This window comes from Meles meles, chromosome 1 (assembly GCF_922984935.1).
Source record: "Meles meles chromosome 1, mMelMel3.1 paternal haplotype, whole genome shotgun sequence".
In the NCBI taxonomy this organism is placed as follows: domain Eukaryota; kingdom Metazoa; phylum Chordata; class Mammalia; order Carnivora; family Mustelidae; genus Meles; species Meles meles.
In genome coordinates, this window is record NC_060066.1 from 118,103,181 (window position 1) to 118,125,718 (window position 22,538).

Sequence of the window (22,538 nt, forward strand, 5' to 3'; positions counted from 1 at the left end):
GTTAAGTGCCTGACTCTTGGTTTTGGCTCAGGTCACGATCTCAGGGTTGTGGGATGGAGCCCCGTGTCAGGCTCCACACTTGGCCAGGAGTCCGCTTGGGATTGTCTCTCCCTCCCACTCTGCCTTTTCCCGCACGTGGACAGACACACACACACACACACACACACACACACACACACACACACTCTCTCAAGTAAGTAAATAATAAAATCCTAAAAAGAAATAAACGGGCTACTTACAGATATATGCAGTGCAGAACTTTTATGTGAGACTGTTGAGATAGCAAATAAGGCAACTGCCAATCTCTATTATAAGCCAAATTTACTTTAGAAAAATTTCCCATTATTGAAACACAAACATGCCATCAACAACTAAATTCCTCAAAGAATTATTTGAGGAATAATTTGCTTCCACTCCCTCATCTGAATTCACCTAGATCCCATTTCAAGGAATGCACGTGACATAGCACAGGCCAAGAGTAGACAGGTTCCCTTGTCCCTAGAAGATAACGCCAATCTGGAGGCCCTCATATGAGGACTACTTTATCTCTTCCAGCCACCTTTGGGTAGCAGGGAAGTGAGACAGCTAGAGGCTCCTAGAGGAGCTCAGGCTAAGCCTTTGCCCACAGAGCCCTAGTAAATATTTATTAACACACAAGATGATTTGCCATATGTTCATAAATTCCAGTCTAACAACATCATCTGAACTTGATGAATCTTCAGGGTATTCTAATCCTATCCTCTTCTGCAGAAAGGATGGTAGGAAGCCTTTCTAGAGGGCAATGAGGCACCATTTGCATTAAGAACTTAAAACTGTAGGGGCACCTGGGTGGCTCAGTCAGTTAAGTGTCCGACTCTATTTTGGCTCAGGTCATGATCTCAGGGTTGTGACATCGGACTCTGCACTGGGCATAGGTTCTCTCTCTCTCAGCCCCTGCCCGCCCCCCAAAAGGTAATCTAAGATGGTAATCCCACTTCTAGTAATTTACTCTAAAGAAATAAACAAAAATGCCATGATAGATGCATAAAGATGTTCACTGTAATACATATTTGTGAAAAAAGGGCACATAAAATGTTGACTATGGAAATGGTATTACCTCTATAAGGTATCATACAACTCTTCATAAATACATTTCAAATATTTAATGGTACCAAGAAATGTTTAAGATATTAAGTAAAATGGGTGCCTGGGTGGCTCAGTGGGTTAAAGCCTCTGCCTTCGGCTCAGGTCATGATCCCAGGATCCTGCATCGGCTCTCTGCTCAGCAGGGAGCCTGCTTCCTCCTCTCTCTCTGCCTGCCTCTCTGCCTATTTGTGATCTCTGTCAAATAAATAAATAAAATCTTTAAAGAAAGAAAATTAAAAAATATATATTAAGTAAAATGGAGGATTGAAATTATATACAGTATTGCCCCCATTTAGAAAATTATAATACATTTATACATACAGAAAAGGACTAGAAAAAATTGTATTTATACATTCAGAAAAGGACTAGAAACAATTGATGTACATGGAGGAATTAAAATTGATTTTTCTTTTTTCTGTTTTTATATGACTTGCAAAATTTCATGTTTTATATATTGAATAATCTCTTTAGAGAGCCAGAGGCTAAGAGAACCAATATTTGAAATATCCATCATGGGGTAGCCACCGAGCTAAGAATTTTACCAATTATCTAACTTCCAGAGCAACCAGGAAAAGTAGGTCTCACAGACTATTTTACAGGTGAAGAATGGAGAAGCCACTAACTAGGCGTGAGAGCTCTTTGCCCAGCGTGCCCTGGACTCAAGCCCAGGACAAGCCCATGTTTCCTGCTGCTCCACAAGCCTCACCTGCTGCGGCTCTGAGTGGGCCCATGGAAGGCTTACAGTGAAGGTCACTGACAAAACAGAACTGTGCACAACTTGCCCAAGAGCAAGGCCTCACTTTCTAAATTCTTCCTATCTTCTTCTGAAAGTAGAAACCACCTTCTTTGTTGCAAGTCTCCATTCTGAAGCCATTTTTACCCCTGTATCCAGCTCCACTCGCCTGTGCCCTCTCTCAGAGCCTGTGGTATCTGCTGTCCTGCTGATTGGTTTGGCATGTTGTCAGGCTGTGAGCAGAAGGACAAGGCAGAGCTGTGCACCCCCACCCCTTCCACCAGCTGGCTCCTTGGTCTCTGCCCTGGATACTAAAACAAACAGACTGTGTGCTCTGGTTCCCTACTCAACCCAAGGGGGTGGGGGGTGGGGAGAGTAGCAAATATCCCAGCCATGTGAACAATCAGGAGTATCTGGCAGCACATTTGATCTTTTATAACTTTATTTCAGCCAAAGAGTCACGGCTTCCAGGCAGCCAGGAGGGCGCTGTACCCCTAAGTCTAATGCTCAGTTGGTTCCAGGTATGGCCTTGGTAAGGGGTGCCCAATCCCCCAGCTGGCTCTGTTCCAGAGAAGTCTCCTGTGACACTAATTGTAAACTCTCATGGAAGCAGGGAGGAGTCTCTTTCCCCTGTTCCAGGGTTCTTCATTGCTTCCTGCTGGCTCCCAGAGGCAAAGAGAGGAAGTCTCTTTGATGGGGTCATGGCAAGTCAGTGACATTCAGGATTGGAACGTGCTGCCTGGATCACCACTTTATCCTCCAGCAGTGCAGTGCCTGACTAAAACAACAACAACAACAATGTAACTACTTATGTTCTTTTATCTGGGAAGAGGGAGAAGAGGACATTGGGAATGGCACATGGCCCACAAAGAAACAATGGGAATAACCTGGTCCTTTCGGATTAAGACCACATCTCTTCTGCACCCACATAAGAGGACTGCATGTTCAAGAGAGGTAGAGAAATACTGGGTTAAAGTTAAGCACATTAAATTACCACAGGACTTCTCAGAACCTTTAGTGTGCTCATGTATACTATGCAGGGAGTGTAACGGGAAGTGTTTCTTAAACACAGTCAACCATAAAACTCATGAGTCTGTAGGCACTGGGATTTCAATGCACACACTTTGAGAAATATTTCTGCAGGGTGAGCCCATAGGGATCCTGTGAAGATAGGAAAGGAAGGCCCATCACAAACCTCCTCACCAGCCAACAGTCAGTCTTTAAAACCATAGGCTGGACCAACCAAAGGCATCATTCTGCATTTTCCTCTCTGCACCTGAGCAACAGTTTACAGTATTTTTCCACTTGCTGGTCGAAGTTCCTAGAAGAGAACCGTGCTTGGAAAAAGTTCACTGGAGTCAGAAGGTATTGTAGTGCCAGGCCCCTGAACTCAGGAGCCAGGAGAGGAGCAGCCTTGCTGCTGTGAGACAGGGGAGACTCCCGGCCCAGCCAGGTGTTCTGGTTCCCTGTGGCCGCTGAGCCATCGTGGTTTCCCCTGGGTACCAAGTGGGGCCCTACACCACTTTCTTCCCCAGTTTCTAGAGAAAGAAAGTCCTCATCTGTGGACTCTAAGTGCACTGAAAGACTCGCAGTCTGTACAGTCACCATCTTCGGGGACTCAGAGATAGGGACTGCCCCATCCCATTCTTTGCTGCAGAGGTCGGGGAACAACTGTTTCTTGATCTGCAAAGGATGGTGGGAAGCCTGCTTCTCAAGGTCCCCAGGAAGGTTCTCATTCTTGGCCTTCTTTGAGTCCCTGTCAGCTTGAGATTGATCAGCAGTTTCCTGAGAGGAGTTAAACACGACACCCTGGGTTCGTGGCCTCCTTAGCCTCCTTTCTAACAACAGCCAGAGAAAGCTCGGTTTCCTTGAGGAGGAATTCATATACTGCTGAACAGAGTCTGGGATCAGAGGCACAGAGAGCCTGGGGCTCAGGCTGTCCTGAAAGTAGTCCCTACAGGGCTGCCGACTGACAATGGGCACCACCCGGCCAGGCTTCAGCGCTGCAACAAAGGTCCGAAGTTCTGAGTAGGAGGAATGGTCAGAGTAAGGGATGACGTGGATGTCGGGGTGGGAGCAGCGGATCTTCCGGCTCGTGGGAAGGATGGCGATGGTAGGGTGGGTCTGGTTCCAGTGCAGCATGGCAGAATGGCAGACCTCCATGTGGTCCACCGCATGGATGCGGCCGGCCTTCTCCTCCACTGTGAACACATCCGCCAGGCCCAGCAGCTGCACCAACTCCAGGCGCCGAGGACTCAATACCACCCAGGTCTGAAACTCCAAGGCCAGCTGTTCCAGCAGTGACTCTTTTCCCAGGCTATAGAGTCCTGAAGTGTGTTAAAAGGAATGGGAAAAGCAAGAAATGAAAGAGAGGAGATACCGGGGAATCCTAATACGTCACCCAAATGTTTCATAAAAATATATAAATGGGGCAATTGGGGAGTGTATCAGGGAGGAGGTGGGATTTGAGCTCAAATACATGGAAAATGGGGAAAGGCCTACCACTGATTCCACCCACTTGTTTGGTTCAACAGAGGAAAGCATTTACCAGATGCTAGGCACTGTGAAAATAAGCACAAGCCTCAGTCCTCAAGGAGTATAATCTACATGGGGACTCAGAGGCCATGTCAGAGACATGCACACAGTATTATGAAGGCACAGAAAAGTTATCTACCAGTTGACAGAGTTAGGGAAACTTCCCTGAAAATGGCAACTGAGTTGTCATAAAGGGTGGGTCTGAGTTTACCTGGCAAGGGAAGGGGATGGTTCGGTGTTACGAAAGTGCCAAGAAGGAACTGGTAAGAAATGACACAGGAGAGGGAGGGGTCAAATAATACAAGGCCCACATATATTGCTCAGGAGTTTGAACTTAATTCTGTTAAGTGAAGGGGAGCCATTAAAGAGCGTGCAACAGGAAAATGGCTTATTTATTTTATTTTTAAAAAATGATTACTTATTTATTTGTTTATTTGACAAAAACACAGCAAGAGAGGGAACACAAGCAGGGGGAGTGAGAGAGGGAGAAGCAGGCTTCCCGCCAAGCAGGGAGCCTGATGTGGGGCTTGATTCCAGGACCCTGGGATCATGATCTGAGCTAAAGGCAGACACTTAACGACTGAGATGCCAGAGCCCCGAAAATGGCTGATTTTAATCACAGGAATAATATGATCAGAAGAGAGCTTTAGAAAACAAAAATGGCAGGGTGTTGCTGGATCACCTAGATGAGTAGATGCTGAAATCAGCAGTTAGAAGGCCCCAAAATGAAGGCGCCTGGTGGCTCAGTTGGTTAAGCACCCAACTTTTGATCGGCTCAGATCATGACCTCAGGGTTCTGAGATCAAGCCCCCAGTGGGCTCCAAGTTCAGCATGGAGTCGGTTTGAAATTCTCTCTCTCCCTCTGCTCCTTCCCCTCCTCATGTGTGCTTGCACGCTGTCTCTCAGTAAATAAAATTTTAAAAAAAGAAAAAAAAGGCCCCAAAATGTTTTATACTATTGTGGAATCGTTAAAACAATGTTTTTGATTTCTCAGTATGTCTGATTTTAAGCACAGCATTCACCTGAATATCTACATTCTGATAAATTTCCTGGGTGGCTCAGTCAGAAGGTCTAACAGACAGTGCCCTCAAGAAAAAGTCGTGTCTAGGCTCAGGTCATGATCCCAGAGTCCTGGGATTGAGTCCCTCATCGGGCTCCTTGTTTACCAGGGAGGCTGCTTCTCCCTCTGCCTGCCACTCCCCCTGCCTGTGCTCACTCTCTCTTTGACAAATAAATAAAATCTTTTTTTTTTAAAGAAGATTTTTTTTTAATTTATTTGACACAGAAAGACACAGTGAGAGAGGGAACACAAGCAGGAGAGAGAGAGAGGGAGAAGCAGGCTTCCCGCTGAGCAGGGAGCCCGATGTGGGGCTTGATCCCAGGACCCTGGGATCATGACCTGAGCCAAAGGCAGATGCTTAATGACTGAGCCACCCAAGCACCCCAAATGAATAAAATCTTTAAAAAAAACTTCACTCACTCAGATAACAAATATTGAGTGCCTCCTTGGGCATTAATCTAAGCATTTGAGATATAGTCACAAGTAAAACAAAGAGCCCTGCCATTGTGGAACTTATATTCTAGCAGGGGTAGACAGACAATAAAAACCAAATACAGCAATATGCATATTGTGGAATACATTATAAAACAGTAAGTGCAATATTGGCCCTCCTATTTAAAACCTTCAATAGCTTTTTGCCCAAATATAATAATTTAGATCAAGTTACATTCAAGGATTACATTTAGGATCAAGTTCAAGCTTACAGTTGAGCACTTCAGCCCCTCCTACCTTTATAGCCTCCTCACCCACTGTGTGCCTGTCATGCCGGCTGCTACTTCTCTGTTCCACAAGCAAGACTCCTTCCTACCTCCATCCATGTTCTCGAGGAGTTTGTGTGTGTGTGTATGGCAGGAGACGTGAAGAATAGACAAATAATAAGCAACAGCATATTAAAACATGGATAGAGTATACTGGAAGGTGATGAGTGCTATTAAAGAATGAAAAAATTGAGTTGGTATAGGGGATCAGGAGTTGGGAATGTCGCAGTAGATATGGTGGGAAGATTGCATTTTTTTTTTTTCAAAGATTTATTTAGAGAGACAGTGCACACATGGGGGGGGTGGGGATGCTGGGCAGCTGGGAGGAGCAGAGGGAGAGAGAGAATCTTAAGCGGATTGGGAGCTTAGCTTGGAGCCCTACTCAGGGCTTGATCTCATGACACTGAGATCACAACCTGAGCCAAAACCAAGAGTCAGAGGCTTAAAAGACTGAGCCAACCAGGTGCCCCAGGAAGATAACAATTTTAAATAAGGGGTAAGGAAGGGATCTATAAGATCCCCCCCCACAATATGAGAGTATATGAGAAACCCCCCCAAAATCCAAGATTCACTATGGGTAAAAGAAAAAAGGAAAGGAAACCACTTACCAATCTTTATGTTATGCTGGGGGTGCTTTCGAATGAGCTCAACAATCTGGCGGGCAGCTTCTTGTCGGGAAGGAAGAACCCAGGCTGGGTTACAGTTGGTATTGTCTAGGTATAAGGTATGGATCTGTTTCCCCAGTTTCAGGGCTGGCTCCTTTAACATGGATGGTGTATACCGAAAGTCACCTAGAAGAAGAATATACCGGGGGCAGAGAGTCAGAGACAAAAGTATAAAACACAAGCCTCTCCCGGCTTCCAACAGCTGACGGACATTTGCTTACCAGCCTGTGGAAAAACTAATAGGAAGTCTGGCACTAACATAGTGTAGCTTCTTTTTGGAAAGGTCTGAATTTTGCTTCTGTTTTTATTATTCTTTATAAGGTTTGAAACCTTAAAGAGTGGAAAATCAGTTGAGAAAGGGTCACTATGCTCATATGGGATGAAGCTAGGAGGTCTCCAGACTTCTGAGTTAAGGCTGCTCAAGAAAAAGTAGTGTCTAGGCTGGGAAGGTGGGAGGGACCCCTTGGAAGGCCCACCTGTGTAGAGGATGGTTCCGAAGTATCCTTCAAAGAGAAACATGACAGAGCCAGGGCAGTGATTGGCATCCATGAGGGTTACCGTCATGGTCTCTCGCCCAATTTCATCTAGAGGCAGGACATGGCTCTCGCCAACCTCCAAGGCCCGGATCCACTCCTTAGGTACCTGAGGAAAAAGTTGGTCATTCTAGTGAACACAAAATCTCCTGCTTGATACTGCCCTGGATCAGGAACTAACCCTTTACCGGAATCAGGGAAAGCAAATGACATCCTAAGCCACCCAGGAGCAGAAGGTCTTACAGACAGTCCCCTCAAATGCTCCCTTTTTCCTCTCTCCCTTCCCACCCTTGGTACAATTTAAATTAAGAGTCCAAAAAACAGTCTAGCCACGCGATTCTCAAACATTTCTTATCAAAATAGACCCTAGACGGGCACCCGTTAAAAAAATTCCAACCATCTTTCCAGTACCTGCACCAGCTAGATCTACTGGGGGTGGGGGGGTGGAGAACCGAAGAATGTGTCACCCAGCACTTTAGGTGGATTCTTGAGACTAGAGATACACTGGCTTAGTTTATCTGAAAACGTAGGCACAGTCTCCTTGGCTGGACAGAAAGATCTTCCCAACTTAAGGCTGAAACATCCACATTTCTGGGTTCGAACAACTCCCACATTTGTAAAAATCAGTCCTCCAGGCCCCTACTCTACGAGTCAGAGGCTGTGACAGATCGGGATTCCCACCCAAATGCTCGACCCAGCTCTCGGAGGACTCCCACCCCCTGCCCCGTACCTGCAGGTGACGATGCACGAGGTAAGCAGTGATTGGGGAGCAGTAGAGGGGCCGGGCCCAGGTGCTAGACAAACCCACGGTGTGGTCCGAGTGCATGTGGGACAAAAAGAAGAGCCGTGCGGAACCGGCCCGGCGCAGGCTCCAAAAGTCCACAGCGATGGGCGTATGGGGGATCAGGGCCCCGTTCATGGTGGCGGGGCTGGAGAGTCACCAGCGAGATCTTCATGGGCACAGAGCTCCCGCGCGAGGCTCCCGCGACCGCGCCCTGAAGGTAAGTCACGCTGGGCAGCCACACGGCCAGAGACCCTAACGGGAAGCCAGGCCAGCAGAGGACTAGGTTCCTAGCGTGGGCAGAAAGAAGGAAGTGGCTGTGCTCTTGAGAGTCCTGGGGGGAATCGCAAACCGCGGACGACGCTCAACTGAGCGCCACTCCTACCCGCGCGCGGGAGCCGGCGCTGAGGCCGGGCGCTCAAAGCGCGCGCTACTGGGCGGAGACAGGCCGAAGCAGCGGATTTCCGAGGGCCCGCCGCGCCTCCACCAGAGGGAGCCGCGCGGCTGCGCGGGGAGGTGAGAGGCGGGGGAAGGGCGCCCTAAGGTCGGCGTCCGGGCGGCGCTCGGCGCTCGCTGCGAGGAGGTGAGTGGCAGCCGCCGCGCGCGGGCGGCCCCGAGGAGGCGGGACTTCCGCAGAAAGCTCGATTGGGCCTATCCCGGCGGGCAGCTGCGCGGAGGCGCACCAAGGGCTGCAACTGGCGAGGGAGGGGTCCGCGGACCTCCGGCGTCGGGGCTGGAAATGGGGCGGAGGGCCTCGAGGTAGCGGGAGCGGTCTCGGGCGGAGCGAGCCGGCCTGCAGGTCCGGGAAAGAACCACAGCCTCGTTCGGGGCTCGCCGGGGCGCGGAGAGGGTTGGTGTGAGAGTGTTGGGGCCTGGGCTGCGGCCCCCGGGGAAGCCGAGGCTGGGGCGAGGTCACGCCTTTGGTCTCCTCGCTGACTGACATTTGCTTTACCCAGGTTCCCACCTCAGGGCTAGGAGGAGCCCGCGAGTTATCTAGGGTTTCTGTGGGGGCTGCCAAGTGACTGTTGAAGATGCCGTACCTTGGCTCCGAGGACGTGGTGAAGGAGCTCAAGAAGGCTCTGTGTAACCCTCACGTTCAGGCCGATAGGCTGCGCTACCGGAATGTCATCCAGCGAGTGATTAGGTATCAGCTACCGCCCGCACTCCCCGCTGCGGCCCCCATCCGGGCCCCCACCCCTGGCCGCTAGAAAAGTGTGAATGAACCCAGGGCAGGGTGTGATGTGGTCTTCCCGCTTCTCTGGATGGCCACGGCAGCTTCCCCTGTGGCATTTGCTTGACTTCGTTTACTCAGCAGGGTGGTTACACCCATGTCTTGAACTTAGACTGCTGACTCCCAGATCTATAGAGTCTAGTACAGAAAGCCTTTTGTATCTTCAAACCCACATGCCCTACTGCCTGCTGGGCATTCCCATCTGGATGTTTCTTCAAAGACATGCAAAGTAGCACCTGCATCCTTCCCCTCTCCCCAAACCTGCTCTTCCGCTTATATTTGGGTTGTGGAATGTCACCATCCTGCTGACCAAGGGAGGGAGTCAGTCTTGATGACGCCTGGTTTTCACTTCTTGAGTCAGATGGTATGAATATATAGTTCTAAATATCCATCCTCTTCCCCCCCCCCCCCAAGAAAATGTCTATGCATTTCTTTTTTGTTGGCACCGCTGTTCTGGTTTTATTACCAGAGCAATTGAAGTGGCTTCCTAGGTCACCTTGCCTTCTCATTTTACTCCGAAGTTTCCTAACATGAGTTTGAACGTATAATTCTTGGCTGTATTGTGGATCACAAACGTCAGTATGCACAAAAGTCCCTTGGGATGCTTTAAAAAAAAAAAAAAAGTACAATTTTCATCCAATCCAATAATGCTGCTTTCAGTCGGGTGGGATGGAACCCAGGAATATGCATTTTAAACAGACATCCCATCTGATTCCTGTAGGAGACCAGGCTTGAGAAACAGATCTACAGAAGGAAATCCAAACTTCTTATCCTAGTACCCAAAGAACACCCTAACACAACTACTTGCAGACTCTCAATGAACATAACATTCTTGCTGATGTCTACACGTCTCATAGCATGCATTACGTATTTTATGTATGTGTAACGTATTTTACTACTACACCTGCCTGGAAAATTCCAGCTCATTCAACTAACGTGTTACTTCCTCTTGGAAGTGTTTTCTATTTCTTGTCAGTATTAGACTTCTGGATCCCCACTGCACTTTGTCTATTCTTTTTTTATTTTAAGATTTATTTATTATTTGGAGGGGGGGAGAGGTAGAAAGAGAATCTGAAGCAGGCCCCCTGCTGAGCTCAGAACTGATGTGGAGCTTGAATTCACAACCCTGAGATCATGACCTGAGCTGGAACCAAGAGTCAGATGCTTAACCAACTGAGCCACCTAGGTGCCCCAACCTTGTCTATAACTTCAGTTTTAATACTAACCTATTTTAATATTTACCTATTGTACTGTATTTAGTGGTGTTTTTGTCTTGCTCCTTAGCTATACTTCGAGTTCCTAAAGATCTGAGACCAGGCATTCTTCAGGTTTATGCCCCAGAACATATCCCTGGAATGTAAAAGCTGAATTAGACTAGAATGTACCAGGAATTCAATAAATGTTTGTTAAATGCATAGAAGAATGTTTATTATAGGTCCATGGTGTGAAGTATTGTGCAATGTAATAGACAAGATAGACTTGGTTGCTTCCTTCACAATCTAGTTGGATAACCAGGATGTGTATAGATAAAATGTTTTTCATTGTAGGCTGTGGATTATGTATTTTACTTCTCCTGCTGTGTGTGTTGGTTTCAGGCACATGACTCAGGGCTTGGACATGTCTGGTGTTTTCATGGAAATGGTGAAGGCCAGTGCCACCGTAGATATTGTTCAGAAGAAGCTGGTTTATCTTTACATGTGTACATATGCCCCCCTGAAACCAGATCTGGCTCTCTTGGCCATTAATACGCTGTGCAAAGACTGTTCGGACCCCAATCCAATGGTGCGAGGGCTGGCACTACGAAGCATGTGTAGTCTCAGGTGAGTACCTGCTTCCCTGACTGTTTATCAGTGGCTGATCGATTCAAGAGACCATGGGAAAGGTTTTCAACAGTGATAATCTATTGGAACTTCTTAATACTAGAGAAAATGCGCTTGTAACTTGAACCCAAGTTTTCAGCCATTGCTTAGGCTTGAAAAACTATGTCACATTACATTAAATGTAACATGTTACATTAAAGGGAATTTTCCATCTTCACTCTTGCTGAAATAGTTCTTGGTTTTGGTTAATGATCTCTAAACAATTATGTAGATAATGTATTTTTGCTGCCCTTGTAGTAGTATTCCAGATGAAAAGTCAACTATGACTTTTAAGTTTCCGTAATTCTTTATTCTCTTTTAAAGATTTTATTTACTTATTTGACACAGAGAGAGAGATTGAGAGTAGGAACACAAGCATGGGGGAGTGAGAGAGGGAGAAGCAGGCTTCCTGCCGAGCAGGGAGCCCGATGCAGAGCCCAATCCCAGGACCCAGGGATCACGATCTGAGCCAAAGGCAGAAGCTTAACAACTGAGCCACCCAGGCGCCCCTCGCTAATTCTTTATGATGTGATAGTTGTATGTTCTACTAAACTTTCTGTCAAGTGAATAGGAGCTGAGTTCCATCAAAGCTAGCATTTCAGGATCTGGCTGACTCCAGTATGTGTTGCTTAGGATGCCTGGTGTGCAGGAATATATCCAACAGCCCATTCTCAATGGTCTGCGAGATAAAGCTTCATATGTCAGGAGAGTGGCAGTTCTTGGTTGTGCCAAGATGCATAATCTTCATGGAGACTCTGAAGTGGGTAAGTTTCAGTGTAATCTGTCATTACCAGTATTTATTTTTGCCTCAGCTACGTGTATGACTTTGTAAAAGATGACGTGACTTTGGTAGAAAATAGTAATGTGGCCTTACTTCTGTATTTGTCTCTTTAAGTAGAAAGGCCGGTTTGGTATTTTTTGAGATCACAGAAGCCTTTTCTCTGGGGCCCAGGTGAGATCCATCACGTTAGCTACTTAGAACAGTCTGCAGATGGCAGTTTTTTGCCTTGCACTTTATTATTGCCTTTGTTATTTTTGTAGCAGAGAAGTTCAGCTTTGTCTGCCTGGAGCTAGTACTCTGGCTCTGTTCCTGAGACATTGAAGCTGTTCTTTATCTGAGATCTTTGTGCTCTTTTATAGATGGTGCTCTGGTAAATGAATTATACAGTTTGCTGCGTGACCAGGATCCAATTGTGGTTGTGAACTGCCTGAGGTCTCTAGAGGAAATTCTGAAACAGGAAGGAGGCGTTGTCATCAACAAGCCCATCGCCCACCATCTCTTAAATCGGTTTAGATGCCTTGGTGCTCTCTTTGTTATGATGAGATCTGCATCCTAGTGGGATCATGACATGTTGAATCAAGGAGACATTTTGAACAACTTCTGTAGAGTAGTAAAGTTAACCATAACTATTAACTTCCTCATATTTCACTGAGAGGATTTCTTTTATTTGTCTTAATTTCTTTTGGTGGTATAGAGAGATGGCAGAAATATCCCTTGGAAGTAGGTTCTGTCCTCCCCTACAATCATTATGTCCCCCAAACTAAGTGATTTATACTGTCTTAAACTGTAAAGACTCTGGATCTAGGTCCAGTGATCATGGTCCTTGGCCTTAGATGATGAGAATTTGTAGTATAAACTCATCTCAGAATTGAAAGCCAATTTTGTGTAAACTTTAAATAGCACATGAAAAAGAATAATTCTATTATGGCACAGCCTGTTTTCAAGAATTCTCTCCTTGTTATGATGAACAGATGACTGGTGACATGACATTTGCATGCAGATGGTCCTAATTTGGTTGCTAAAATAACACTCTTCTTTTCTTTTTTGGATAGAATGCCAAAACTGGACCAATGGGGCCAGGCTGAAGTATTGAACTTTCTGCTACGCTATCAACCCCGCAGTGAGGAGGAGCTGTTTGACATTCTCAATCTGCTAGATAGCTTTCTCAAGAGCAGTAGCCCCGGTGTGGTGATGGGAGCCACGAAACTCTTTCTCATCTTGGCAAAAAAATTCCCCCATGTACAGATGGATGTGCTTGTGCAAGTCAAGGGCCCTCTGCTGGCTGCCTGTTCTTCAGAGAGCCGCGAGCTCTGCTTTGCTGCCCTGTGTCATGTGCGTCAGATCTTGCACAGTTTGCCCGGGCACTTTAGCAGCCACTACAAAAAGTTTTTTTGCTCCTACTCGGAGCCCCACTACATCAAGCTGCAGAAGGTGGAGGTGCTGTGCGAGCTGGTGAACGATGAGAACGTACAGCAGGTGCTAGAGGAGCTCCGAGGGTACTGTACTGACGTGTCAGCCGACTTTGCCCAGGCCGCCATCTCTGCCATAGGTAGGGGTCTGCTGCTTTTCCTTTTGGAGACCTTCGACTAACCAGAAACCTGTGGAATCAGGGAGACCAAAAGGGAATGAATCTTGCATCAGAGACAAATTACCATGCACCAAATTATCGTGGGGTCAGTGGCCACAGACAGAAGTGGGGAGGGAGGGGTTTTTTTTTTGGCAACACTGATGTTGCCGTATCTTCTAGGATAGAGAATGCAGGTAACTCAAACTAGAGTACTTAAAATTTATATGGCCTTTTCTTGGGTACTATCCAGAATGCTTTCCCGTATATCATCTTAACACAGTCTTGGGAGGCAGTCAGGAAAAGTAGGCAAGTGTTATCACGTCATTTTAGAGATGAAGAAACTCAGAAACAAAAAGGTTATTAAATGGACAAAAGGGCATGTGGTTCCTGACCCGGGGTCAGAACCCTGCTTTCCAGACTCAAAGTCCTGTGTCAACTGGCCAGTTGTTTATTGAGCTTTTACTATGGGCTGTGCATTGTGCTGAGTACAGACCAACACAATAAATCCTAAATCTTACAGGCTTTTTCATATTTGTCTGGAATTCAGAAGGCCAGACTGAGTCACAAAATGAAAGCAGCCAGGGAGCTATGTTTTGTTGGAGGACTTCAAGTGGAAGAGGAGAAGGAACCCTTATGTTAGAATGAAGAATGAATCTTTTCAGGGGCAGGAAGAGTGAACAAAGAGGAGAGAAGAGCTCCTGTGGCCAGGTGTTCGCTCCCGGCAGGGCCATTCCTGTGAGGTGCTCTGAAGCCCACAATGCCTCGAGGCCTCGTATCTGGCTGCCACGCACATACCTTTGTTGCTGAAGGTTTTCAGCCTTGATCAATGGAAAGATTCACTTTTACCAAACGTAGGAAACTTAGGTTGTTACTTCATCAAGCAAGGGGTGTTTTTTTTTGGTGGTGGTGGTGGTTTTTTAAGATTTTGCCGCTCTTTGTCTTTGACTTGTGGCAAGTTTTTTTAAATGCGGTGCTAGGATTTGACTTTTCTCTGCTTTCTGTTCTCCTGTAGGTGGGATTGCCAGGACCTACACAGACCAGTGTGTGCAGATTCTAACAGAGTTGCTGGGGCTTCGGCAAGAGCACATTACCACAGGTAATGGCTGGCTACCCTTTGGGCTTTTTTTTTTTTTTTTTGGCAAATGCCTGCCCTATAGCAGTTGCTAAAAAAAAAAAAAAAAAAATTATCATTGTGTACAGAGATTTAAGCTTTTCTTTACATCCTCATGTGCTGCCGTCAGAGAAGCGTAGGGTCTGTAGATCTGACAGAGAGGGTCTTCAGGTTGCCATAACTCTGCAAGGTTGTTCTGTAGATAATGAAGGCTACCAGAATGCCGGGGCTTATTAACTCCCTCACCCCTCTTTTTGCTTTATGGCAGCAGTGGCTTCCAGGGCTGGGACTAGGGTGAGGCAAGCAAGGTGCCCAGGATGCAAGAATTTAAAGAGGCACTCACTCTCAGGCTCGTGCAGATGCTAACCCCGCATGTCTTCAATTTTACACCCCAGCGCCTCGTTTGCCTCACCCTAGTCCCATCCGTGGTGGCTGCATTTAAGCTCTCTTCCAAATATCATTCAACAATAACATGACCTCACATTTGCTTTACATTTTACCATGTGCTTTTGCATATATGAGCTTGATCCTCATGGCCAATCCGATAAGAACAACACTGATTTAAGAAATTATTGCCTGTGTGAGACATTTCTCAGAAAATCATTGACCACCCCTCTGACACCCATTTTACAGAAATTCATGTAGCAGTCTAGTCTGAATATGTGACTTCTTTTAAGATTTGTTCCTGTGTGGAGCCTCTAATCCTATACTCTTGTATCCCGAGCTGTGTTGTAGTGGTGGTGCAAACTTTCCGAGACCTGGTTTGGTTGTGTCCTCAGTGTACGGAAGCTGTGTGTCAGGCCCTGCCCGGCTGCGAGGAGAACATTCAAGACAGTGAGGTAGATGGCAAATTCTCTTTTATCTCCAGGCAGAGGGAAAATTGTTGGGACCCTGCTCTGTGAAATGGAGCCTAATTCTTCTTTCTACTCAGTGTCTGAATATGGAAATTCTTAGAATTGATTGCCACCTCAGATTCTCTTTGGGTATAGTTAGGGTAGAAGTGATAAAAACACAAGATTTATTTATAATTTTTGCTACAAATGCTTTGATATCATTGTTTTCTTGAACAGTGTTGAGCCAGAGATTTAGACCATGGAGTTTTCAGCTGTAATGAGAATCAGAATCATTGGTGGATATTTGGGCTTCACTGCAGGTCTGCCAACTTAAATACTCGGGAGTGCTGGGCCTAGACACATATATTTTTTAAGAAGCTTCCCAGAGGTCTCCGATTTGCACTCTGGGTTAATTACCATCTTCGTGAAGTGGTTTAGAGCACTCTTTCAATAGCTTCCACTGACATATTAAACCCCAGACTGGGGCAGAGGCCCCCACACTGAAGAAGCCTTATTACATAACCAACACAGGCTCTGGGAGTCTTGAGTCTCCTTTTGTGTAGTGACATTTTATTCCTGTTTTTTATAGAGAGTACAGTCGGGGTGTGGGGGGTCGATAACAATGCAAATTGAAGGAAATAAAAGATTATGCCTTTTCTGCTGATGTTGCGGGGAACAAAACCTGTTACTGTGTTTGGGACAGTCAAATGGCAGGGACCTGCTCTCACTTCTTCATTCCTCAGGGGAAACAGGCGCTCATTTGGCTCCTTGGTGTCCATGGGGAGAGAATCCCCAATGCTCCGTATGTGTTGGAAGACTTTGTGGAGAACGTGAAGTCAGAGACTTTTCCAGCTGTGAAGATGGAGCTACTCACTGCACTGCTGCGCCTTTTCCTCTCCCGGCCTGCCGAGTGCCAGGACATGCTGGGGCGTCTGTTACATTACTGCATAGGTAGGTTCTCCAGAAGGAAACTCTACTTGCCGTGTCAGATAGGAAACATTCTGACAGCTGACACTGTTTGGTGAGTCACGTTGGGGACCCAAGAAAGCACGTTAATGTTCTCTAAGGTTTCCTCTCTCCTTTCTTTTTTCCCCCATTCCAGTTGGCACAGGGTAGAAGGATTGTTGTGGTTTTGTTTGTAATTAACTAAGTCTTTGTCTTACCTCAGAGGAAGAAAAGGATATGGCAGTACGAGACCGGGGCCTCTTCTATTATCGCCTTCTCTTAACTGGCATTGATGGAGTGAAGCAGATCCTGTGTAGTCCTAAATCCGACCCTTCTCTTGGACTTTTGGAGGATCAGGCAGAAAGACCTGTGAATAGCTGGGCCTCAGACTTCAACACGCTGGTGCCAGTCTACGGCAAAGCCCGCTGGGCAACCATCTCTAAATACCAGGGGCCAGAACGTCGGGGTCCAGAGCTTCCTAACGCTGCATCCTTTGCCACTTCAGGTAGAAATAGTCCTTACTTTGCATCTTGTGAAAAATCTTTACCTTTTGCAATGACTGGTAGGAAGTACAGTACCCTAGCTACGGCTCAGACTGTGGCCTGAATTTGAAGTCTTCGTGAGCAAGAAAGAAGTTCCTCATTGGCTATTTCAACCATTTGTCCAAAGATAAAAGTCACACTGTGTATTTATGGAAATCTAGATTAAAAAAAACATAGTTTAGGGGTGCCTGGGTGGTTCACTCGTTAAGCATCTGCCTTCTGCTCAGGTCATGATCCCAGGATCCTGGGATCCAGCCCTGCTTAGGGTTCTCTGCTCAATGGAGAGCCTGTTCCCCCTCTGCTGACCACCCCCCCCCCGCCCCGCTCGTGTGGTCTCTCTCTGTCTCTCAAATAAAATCTTTTTCAAAAAAACACAGTTGGTATAGATTAAAAAGGTCTCTCACACAAGCTTTCTAACTCTTTCAGGTCCCCTGATTCCTGACGAGAGCAAGGAGATGGTTCAGGAACTTCCTGATTCTGGAGCCCTCATGCTAGTCCCCAATTGCCAGCTGACTGCTGAGTATTTTGAGAAAACTTGGTTTAGCCTGAAAGTTGCTCATCAGCAGGTGTTCCCTTGGCGGGGAGCCATCCATCCCGACACCCTCCAGATGGCCCTACAAGTAGTGAACATCCAGACCATTGCAATGAGCAGGGCTGGGGCTCAGCCATGGAAAGCCTACCTCAGTGCCCAGGATGACACTGGCTGCCTGTTCCTAACAGAACTGCTCTTGGAGACCGAGAATTCCGAAATGCAGATCTCTGTGAAACAAAACGAGCCAAGGACTGAGACACTGAATAGTTTTATTTCTGTATTAGAAACTGTGCTTGGAACAATTGGAGACATAAAATCCTAACAGATTCTTGCTGCTTGTCCTAGGTGAGATGAGTAGCTATCAGAATTCCTAGTTTTTGTTGTTGTTTTTTATTAGAATTTGCTTTTAAATCCAGATGCTATCAAATACAAAGGAGAATGGACAATCTCAGAATGAGGATTTTTATGTTTTTGTCCAAAGACTATTGAGAAGGACTATTAGTCCTCTCATACCTATAGGTGAATGACCCCATTTTCTAGGTGATGTCGAAAGGTTAATGTTGCTAAGGGGATGGGGAGGGACTGAGGATAGGATTTGGATTCTTTTCTAATCCATTATAGGGATTGTTTTACTAAAGATGCTGATGTTTATGGAAACTGATAAAGTCATCATTTGTGGGGATCATCTTTTCTTCCCTGTATTACTGCAATAAATTCCTCACTGGTCTCCTGTTTCTAATCATGCTTTTCAAGGCCAGAGTCCAAAGTCTTTAGTGCGGCATCAGAAGTAACTCTTCAGTGTCCTGTCTCACTGCTCGCCCGAACACCCTGTTCTTGCATCAGCAAATGACTTGGCATTCCTTGAATGCACAAGGCTCTCTCTCACCTCTGTGCTTTGCTCCTGCTTTTATTGCTTGGCTAGAATGTTTCCTCACCCTCATATCTTCTTTCTTTAGGTAACATCTAGTCCTTGTCTCTCAGCGTTCTGCTCAGTCACGAGCTCTTGCAGGAAGTTTTCTGTGACCTTTGTTGCTTTCATTACAGGTTCTGTCAGGCTGTCACGGCCTCCAGTGCGTGTGTCTAGCAGGATAGTTGTAATTGTTTTCTGTCACTCTTCCTTGCTTTCAGTTTTATTCATACCTGCCCACATTTTCTACATTAACTGAGGCAACTTATGGTGAGAGCAGATGCCATAGGATGGTTTAAAGTATAAATAGTAAAGTATAAATAACTAGAGGATCCACAACAGGGAAGATGAAAATACCATCTCAGACCAGCTTAGTTAGGGATGGGGAAGTACACAAATGTTCAGGCTTAAGGGCCGACATAATTGGTACAGTTGAGCCTCAAATTTAGCTCTAAGTGATTTGGCTGAGTGAAGAGAGATAGGTATAAAGTCGTCATTAGAGAGGAAGAAACCTTCCAATGTTAATTTCCAAAAGAAATTTACATGTAGTTTCACATAGGTGACACGGGGAGAAGTACAAGATTCTTATGGGAAGTCAGTAATCGGTTTCTCATCACTTACGGTGTTCTTCAGTGAAAGCAGACAGCATGACTTTAACATGGACCTTAGTGAGCACATTTCTTCAAGGACTTAAGATAACACAATCTAAATATCTAGCTTAATTCAAGGACTTCTACCACGTAGATACATAAATGGACTGCATACCTTAAAGTTTTTCAGTCATCACTTCTCTCAACTAGGCTCTTAATAAGAGTAAGTAACAGTATTGATTTTTCTGGCAAGGGCCTGGATTTTGTGCAATGTTTACCCCCCTGGACAATTTCTAAGGATGGTGATGTTCTTTCCGTCTCCACAGTCTGCCATATAATGATGACTCAGTAAATATTTACCAAATGAATGGCTGTCAATAATTGGATTCTGATGGTGTTTTGGGATTGGTGTTTGAAGTGTGTTTTGTTATATTGTATCAACCAAACAATAGTGGAAGTCCATCTAGACTAGGGTTTCTCAAAAGCAGCATTATTGACATTGGGTCCAGTTGATTCTTTGTATGGAGGGTTTTCCTGTGGTCTGTAGAATGATTATTAGCAGCAACTTTGGCCTATACCCACTAGATGTCAATAGAACCCCCAGTGGTAACAAAAATGCCCAGACATTGCCAAAGGTGCCAAAGGTGGGACAAAATCGCTCCCCACTGAGAAGGATCTAGATCATGGGTTCCCACGATTACATGTAGAGAGATCAGAACGGTTTCAGAATTGCCTTTTCCATAGTTTGATTTGTTTGGTTAAACCATGACTGTTTAATTATATACTAAAAGAAATAAAATGGAAGTGTAAAGTGCTGCCAATTTACAGCGTTATAAAGGAAAAGGATATAAATGGTAGAGATTAAGTACAATTATTTACTTCTTTAAAAATTAAAGACTATAATTGAAATGTTGATCTAAAGAAAATTAGTAATGGCTCAATAATTGAACAAATGTTACAAAATGATCCCATTTACTGGAGCTTTTAAAAGATTAAGTCCTACTTGGTTTGTCTGTAATGTATGGGGCATAGCCAAATATGAGACTGTTGCTTTTGAAAAGTGTACTTTTAAAATGGTCTGAAGGAGGAAATGATTTCTTTTAACTGTAGCCTGGTTTTGCTAATTTATAAGCAAAATGACTAAAGCTTTCGTATACCATGAAGTTAATTATATTTCTTCTCCCTAGGAGTTCTTTCTAGCCTTGGCAGACATATGGTTTGATGATGTGATGTAAGTAGATGCATATTTTTAAAATCCTTGAGGGTAGTTGATATTGTGCTTTTAGAAAAATGACTTTCTAATGTCTGGGTTAGGAAATAGTATGTGACACATGTAATGAATGGGTGCCCAGTGATGACCATGGTGCTTAAAAACTTTGCAGAGGCAATCATTTGTGTAGTTCCTGACCATAGTCTTACTACCATGGACTAGTGGCTGTTAAATGCCTCCATTTCCCCCATACCCCTTTTTGAATGGGAGTTCTGTAACCATTATTCTATCCCTTTCTCATATATTGGGTGTTTGGGGGAGGGGAGACAAAGAACTTATTTTCTCAGTTATAGATTTACACATTGAGAGGAGCAGTACCCAAGGATCCTCATTCATAGGCAGACCTGGGGCAGATGACAAGACCCTAGACTTTGAGCCAATGAAAAAAGGTGATGAGGCTTTTGAGAGAGGGATGTAAACTGTGGCCAGGGCAGCAAAAGAAGCAAGTGATGGTGAAAACACTGTGGCCTCATTTTTTGATACACCTGGGAGATAGTACTTGAACTGCAAGAGTGAAGGGGATGTGAGCTGTGGAAGAAGTAATGGGGTGGTTCGGGAAGATGCTATAATGAAGGCTCTAGAAGAAATACACAAAGGAGGAAACTACCCCCTATTGCCCAGGAGAAGATACACTCCCTTCCTTAGCCTTACAACATTGATTCTACAAGATAATGCAAAGGATAGATAAGATAATGCAAAGATTAGATTCCAAAGATGGCATTTGCCCATAAACACATCAGCTGTGAAACAAATTATTGTGGGAAAAGGTTTATTATTTGAGGTAGGATGGACTATGTTTTAAATTTCTATGCTGCTACTTACTGATGCCACTTACCTTGGGTATTTAACACCAGCTGGATGGTATCTTATAAACCTTTCATTTGTTTTGTATGCACTTGGGGAATATGTCAAATTAATTTGTTAGAATCCTTAAATTTTTAGTAACCCACTCTAGTGTGAAAGGATGATGGCTCAGAATTCTCTCAGAAGGATCTGCTTATGTCAGGTCTAAAGCTTATTCAGCAGAACCTGGTTTCAGCCCTAGTGATAGATGACAAATGAAAACGGCCCTTTATGTAATTTCTGTTTCTCATCCAAAAGCAGTTTATGATCATTTGTTTTTAGAACAGAATAGAAAACAGAAGATTGGCTCTTTTTATTTTGCAAGTAGGACTTTCGTTTTGAACAACCGACTTACTGCTTATGAATTCCTTATCGGCTCACCAGGTGAGAATACCCTGGAACAGCTGATAAGTTTGAGTGTTGACACCCAAATCCCAGACTTAGATGTGGTTTCATTAAGAAGGCAGCCACTGTGGGTAAGTGTCAGTCAGGGGATCTCATAAAAACAGTGATGGAGTCTAACCCCTTTTAGAAGAATCTTACTTAATTCTGTTGGAGAACAAATCCAGATTCCTTTCATCTTGGTCCTCAGGCCTTGGGCTAAGAGGAAAGACATTTAACACTTACTGCATGTCAGAAACTGCTGGATCATCCCACATAACATTATCTTACTTAATCCTCATATAATTTCCTTGTGAAATACTTTGTATTATCCCCATTCGTAATTCATCAAATGCCCAAGTTTTTTCCCCACCTTCTCAACTTCTATATATATCCTAGTCCCACCTGGAATGGTTTTATTTCTCCTCTTTGCCTCATAATCCCTCCTTGTACTTCAGAGCTCATCTCAGATGTTAACAACTCCAAGGAAGCCTTCCTAATCCCCTAGGTCTGATTCCCCATTGCACAATGTAATCACACACTATCTCAATAAGCACAAGAAATTGTGGATTAATCATGTAATATCGGCTGTGCATGCAAAAGCGTAAGCTCCGTGAGGGCAGGAACTGTGTCTGTGTCATTTTCCTGTGTTATTTGTAGTGCCAGGCATAGTTCCTTACCCATAGACACTCAGTACATAAAACGTCTGAATATGGCAAATAAATGTCATCTGTTAGAAATTGAATGCTGTTCTATTATAATTTTGAAACTTTCTTTAAGTAACACCAGACTCAGAACCTAACAGGAAGTATTTCTAAATGAAATTGCCCAAGAAACTCTTCCTCAACTCTGTTTCAGTTCTAAATTGGTTAACAATAAAAGTTATTCATTAATCTTAAGTACTGGCTAGGGTGTGGTTCTGAGAAAAGGAACTGAAAGTTTTCAAAAAGTCTCCC

General features: G+C 45.0%; 2 protein-coding genes across 6 annotated transcripts; one reads left to right on the plus strand and one right to left on the minus strand.

The window, feature by feature from the left end:
* Positions 1-2,282: 2,282 nt before the first annotated feature.
* DCLRE1B (DNA cross-link repair 1B) lies at positions 2,283-8,581 on the minus strand. Of its 2 annotated transcripts, XR_006818270.1 has the most exons (5): positions 8,140-8,581; positions 7,353-7,518; positions 6,820-7,002; positions 3,054-4,185; positions 2,283-2,636 (listed from the first exon to the last, which is right to left on the minus strand). XR_006818270.1 is itself a non-coding variant. In XM_046004376.1 (4 exons), the coding sequence occupies exons 1-4, from the start codon at positions 8,326-8,328 to the stop codon at positions 3,110-3,112; spliced, it is 1,614 nt and encodes a 537-aa protein (XP_045860332.1). In that variant the 5' UTR covers positions 8,329-8,581; the 3' UTR covers positions 2,283-3,109. The 2 variants fall into 2 exon arrangements, 1 of the variants encoding a protein (XP_045860332.1); XM_046004376.1 differs by having other exon boundaries at positions 2,283-4,185.
* A 254-nt stretch (positions 8,582-8,835) lies between these two features.
* On the plus strand, positions 8,836-22,412 carry AP4B1 (adaptor related protein complex 4 subunit beta 1). 4 transcript variants are annotated; one of them, XR_006818263.1, is made up of 13 exons: positions 8,836-8,989; positions 9,147-9,334; positions 11,017-11,241; positions 11,914-12,044; positions 12,421-12,568; positions 13,114-13,610; positions 14,641-14,724; positions 15,475-15,578; positions 16,316-16,523; positions 16,741-17,022; positions 17,486-19,311; positions 20,276-20,319; positions 21,586-22,412. XR_006818263.1 is itself a non-coding variant. In XM_046004354.1 (11 exons), the coding sequence occupies exons 2-11, from the start codon at positions 9,222-9,224 to the stop codon at positions 17,911-17,913; spliced, it is 2,220 nt and encodes a 739-aa protein (XP_045860310.1). In that variant the 5' UTR covers positions 8,836-8,989; positions 9,147-9,221; the 3' UTR covers positions 17,914-20,043. The 4 variants fall into 4 exon arrangements, 2 of the variants coding, with proteins under 2 accessions (XP_045860310.1, XP_045860319.1); XR_006818268.1 differs by having other exon boundaries at positions 17,486-17,936; XM_046004354.1 differs by lacking the exons at positions 20,276-20,319; positions 21,586-22,412 and having other exon boundaries at positions 17,486-20,043.
* The last annotated feature ends 126 nt before the right edge of the window (positions 22,413-22,538 follow it).

Excerpts from the sequence above, each read along its gene's own strand:
- DCLRE1B (XM_046004376.1), bottom strand. The coding sequence starts at position 8,328 with ATGAACGGGGCCCTGATCCCCCATACGCCCATCGCTGTGGACTTTTGG. Across the intron at positions 7,003-7,352 it reads CGGAACCATCCTCTACACAG|GTGACTTTCGGTATACACCA; the intron begins GTGGGCCTTCCA and ends TTCTTCTTCTAG. Across the intron at positions 4,186-6,819 it reads CCAGCATAACATAAAGATTG|GACTCTATAGCCTGGGAAAA; the intron begins GTAAGTGGTTTC and ends AACACACTTCAG.
- AP4B1 (XM_046004354.1), top strand. The coding sequence starts at position 9,222 with ATGCCGTACCTTGGCTCCGAGGACGTGGTGAAGGAGCTCAAGAAGGCT. Across the intron at positions 9,335-11,016 it reads GTCATCCAGCGAGTGATTAG|GCACATGACTCAGGGCTTGG; the intron begins GTATCAGCTACC and ends TGTTGGTTTCAG. Across the intron at positions 16,524-16,740 it reads TCTGTTACATTACTGCATAG|AGGAAGAAAAGGATATGGCA; the intron begins GTAGGTTCTCCA and ends GTCTTACCTCAG.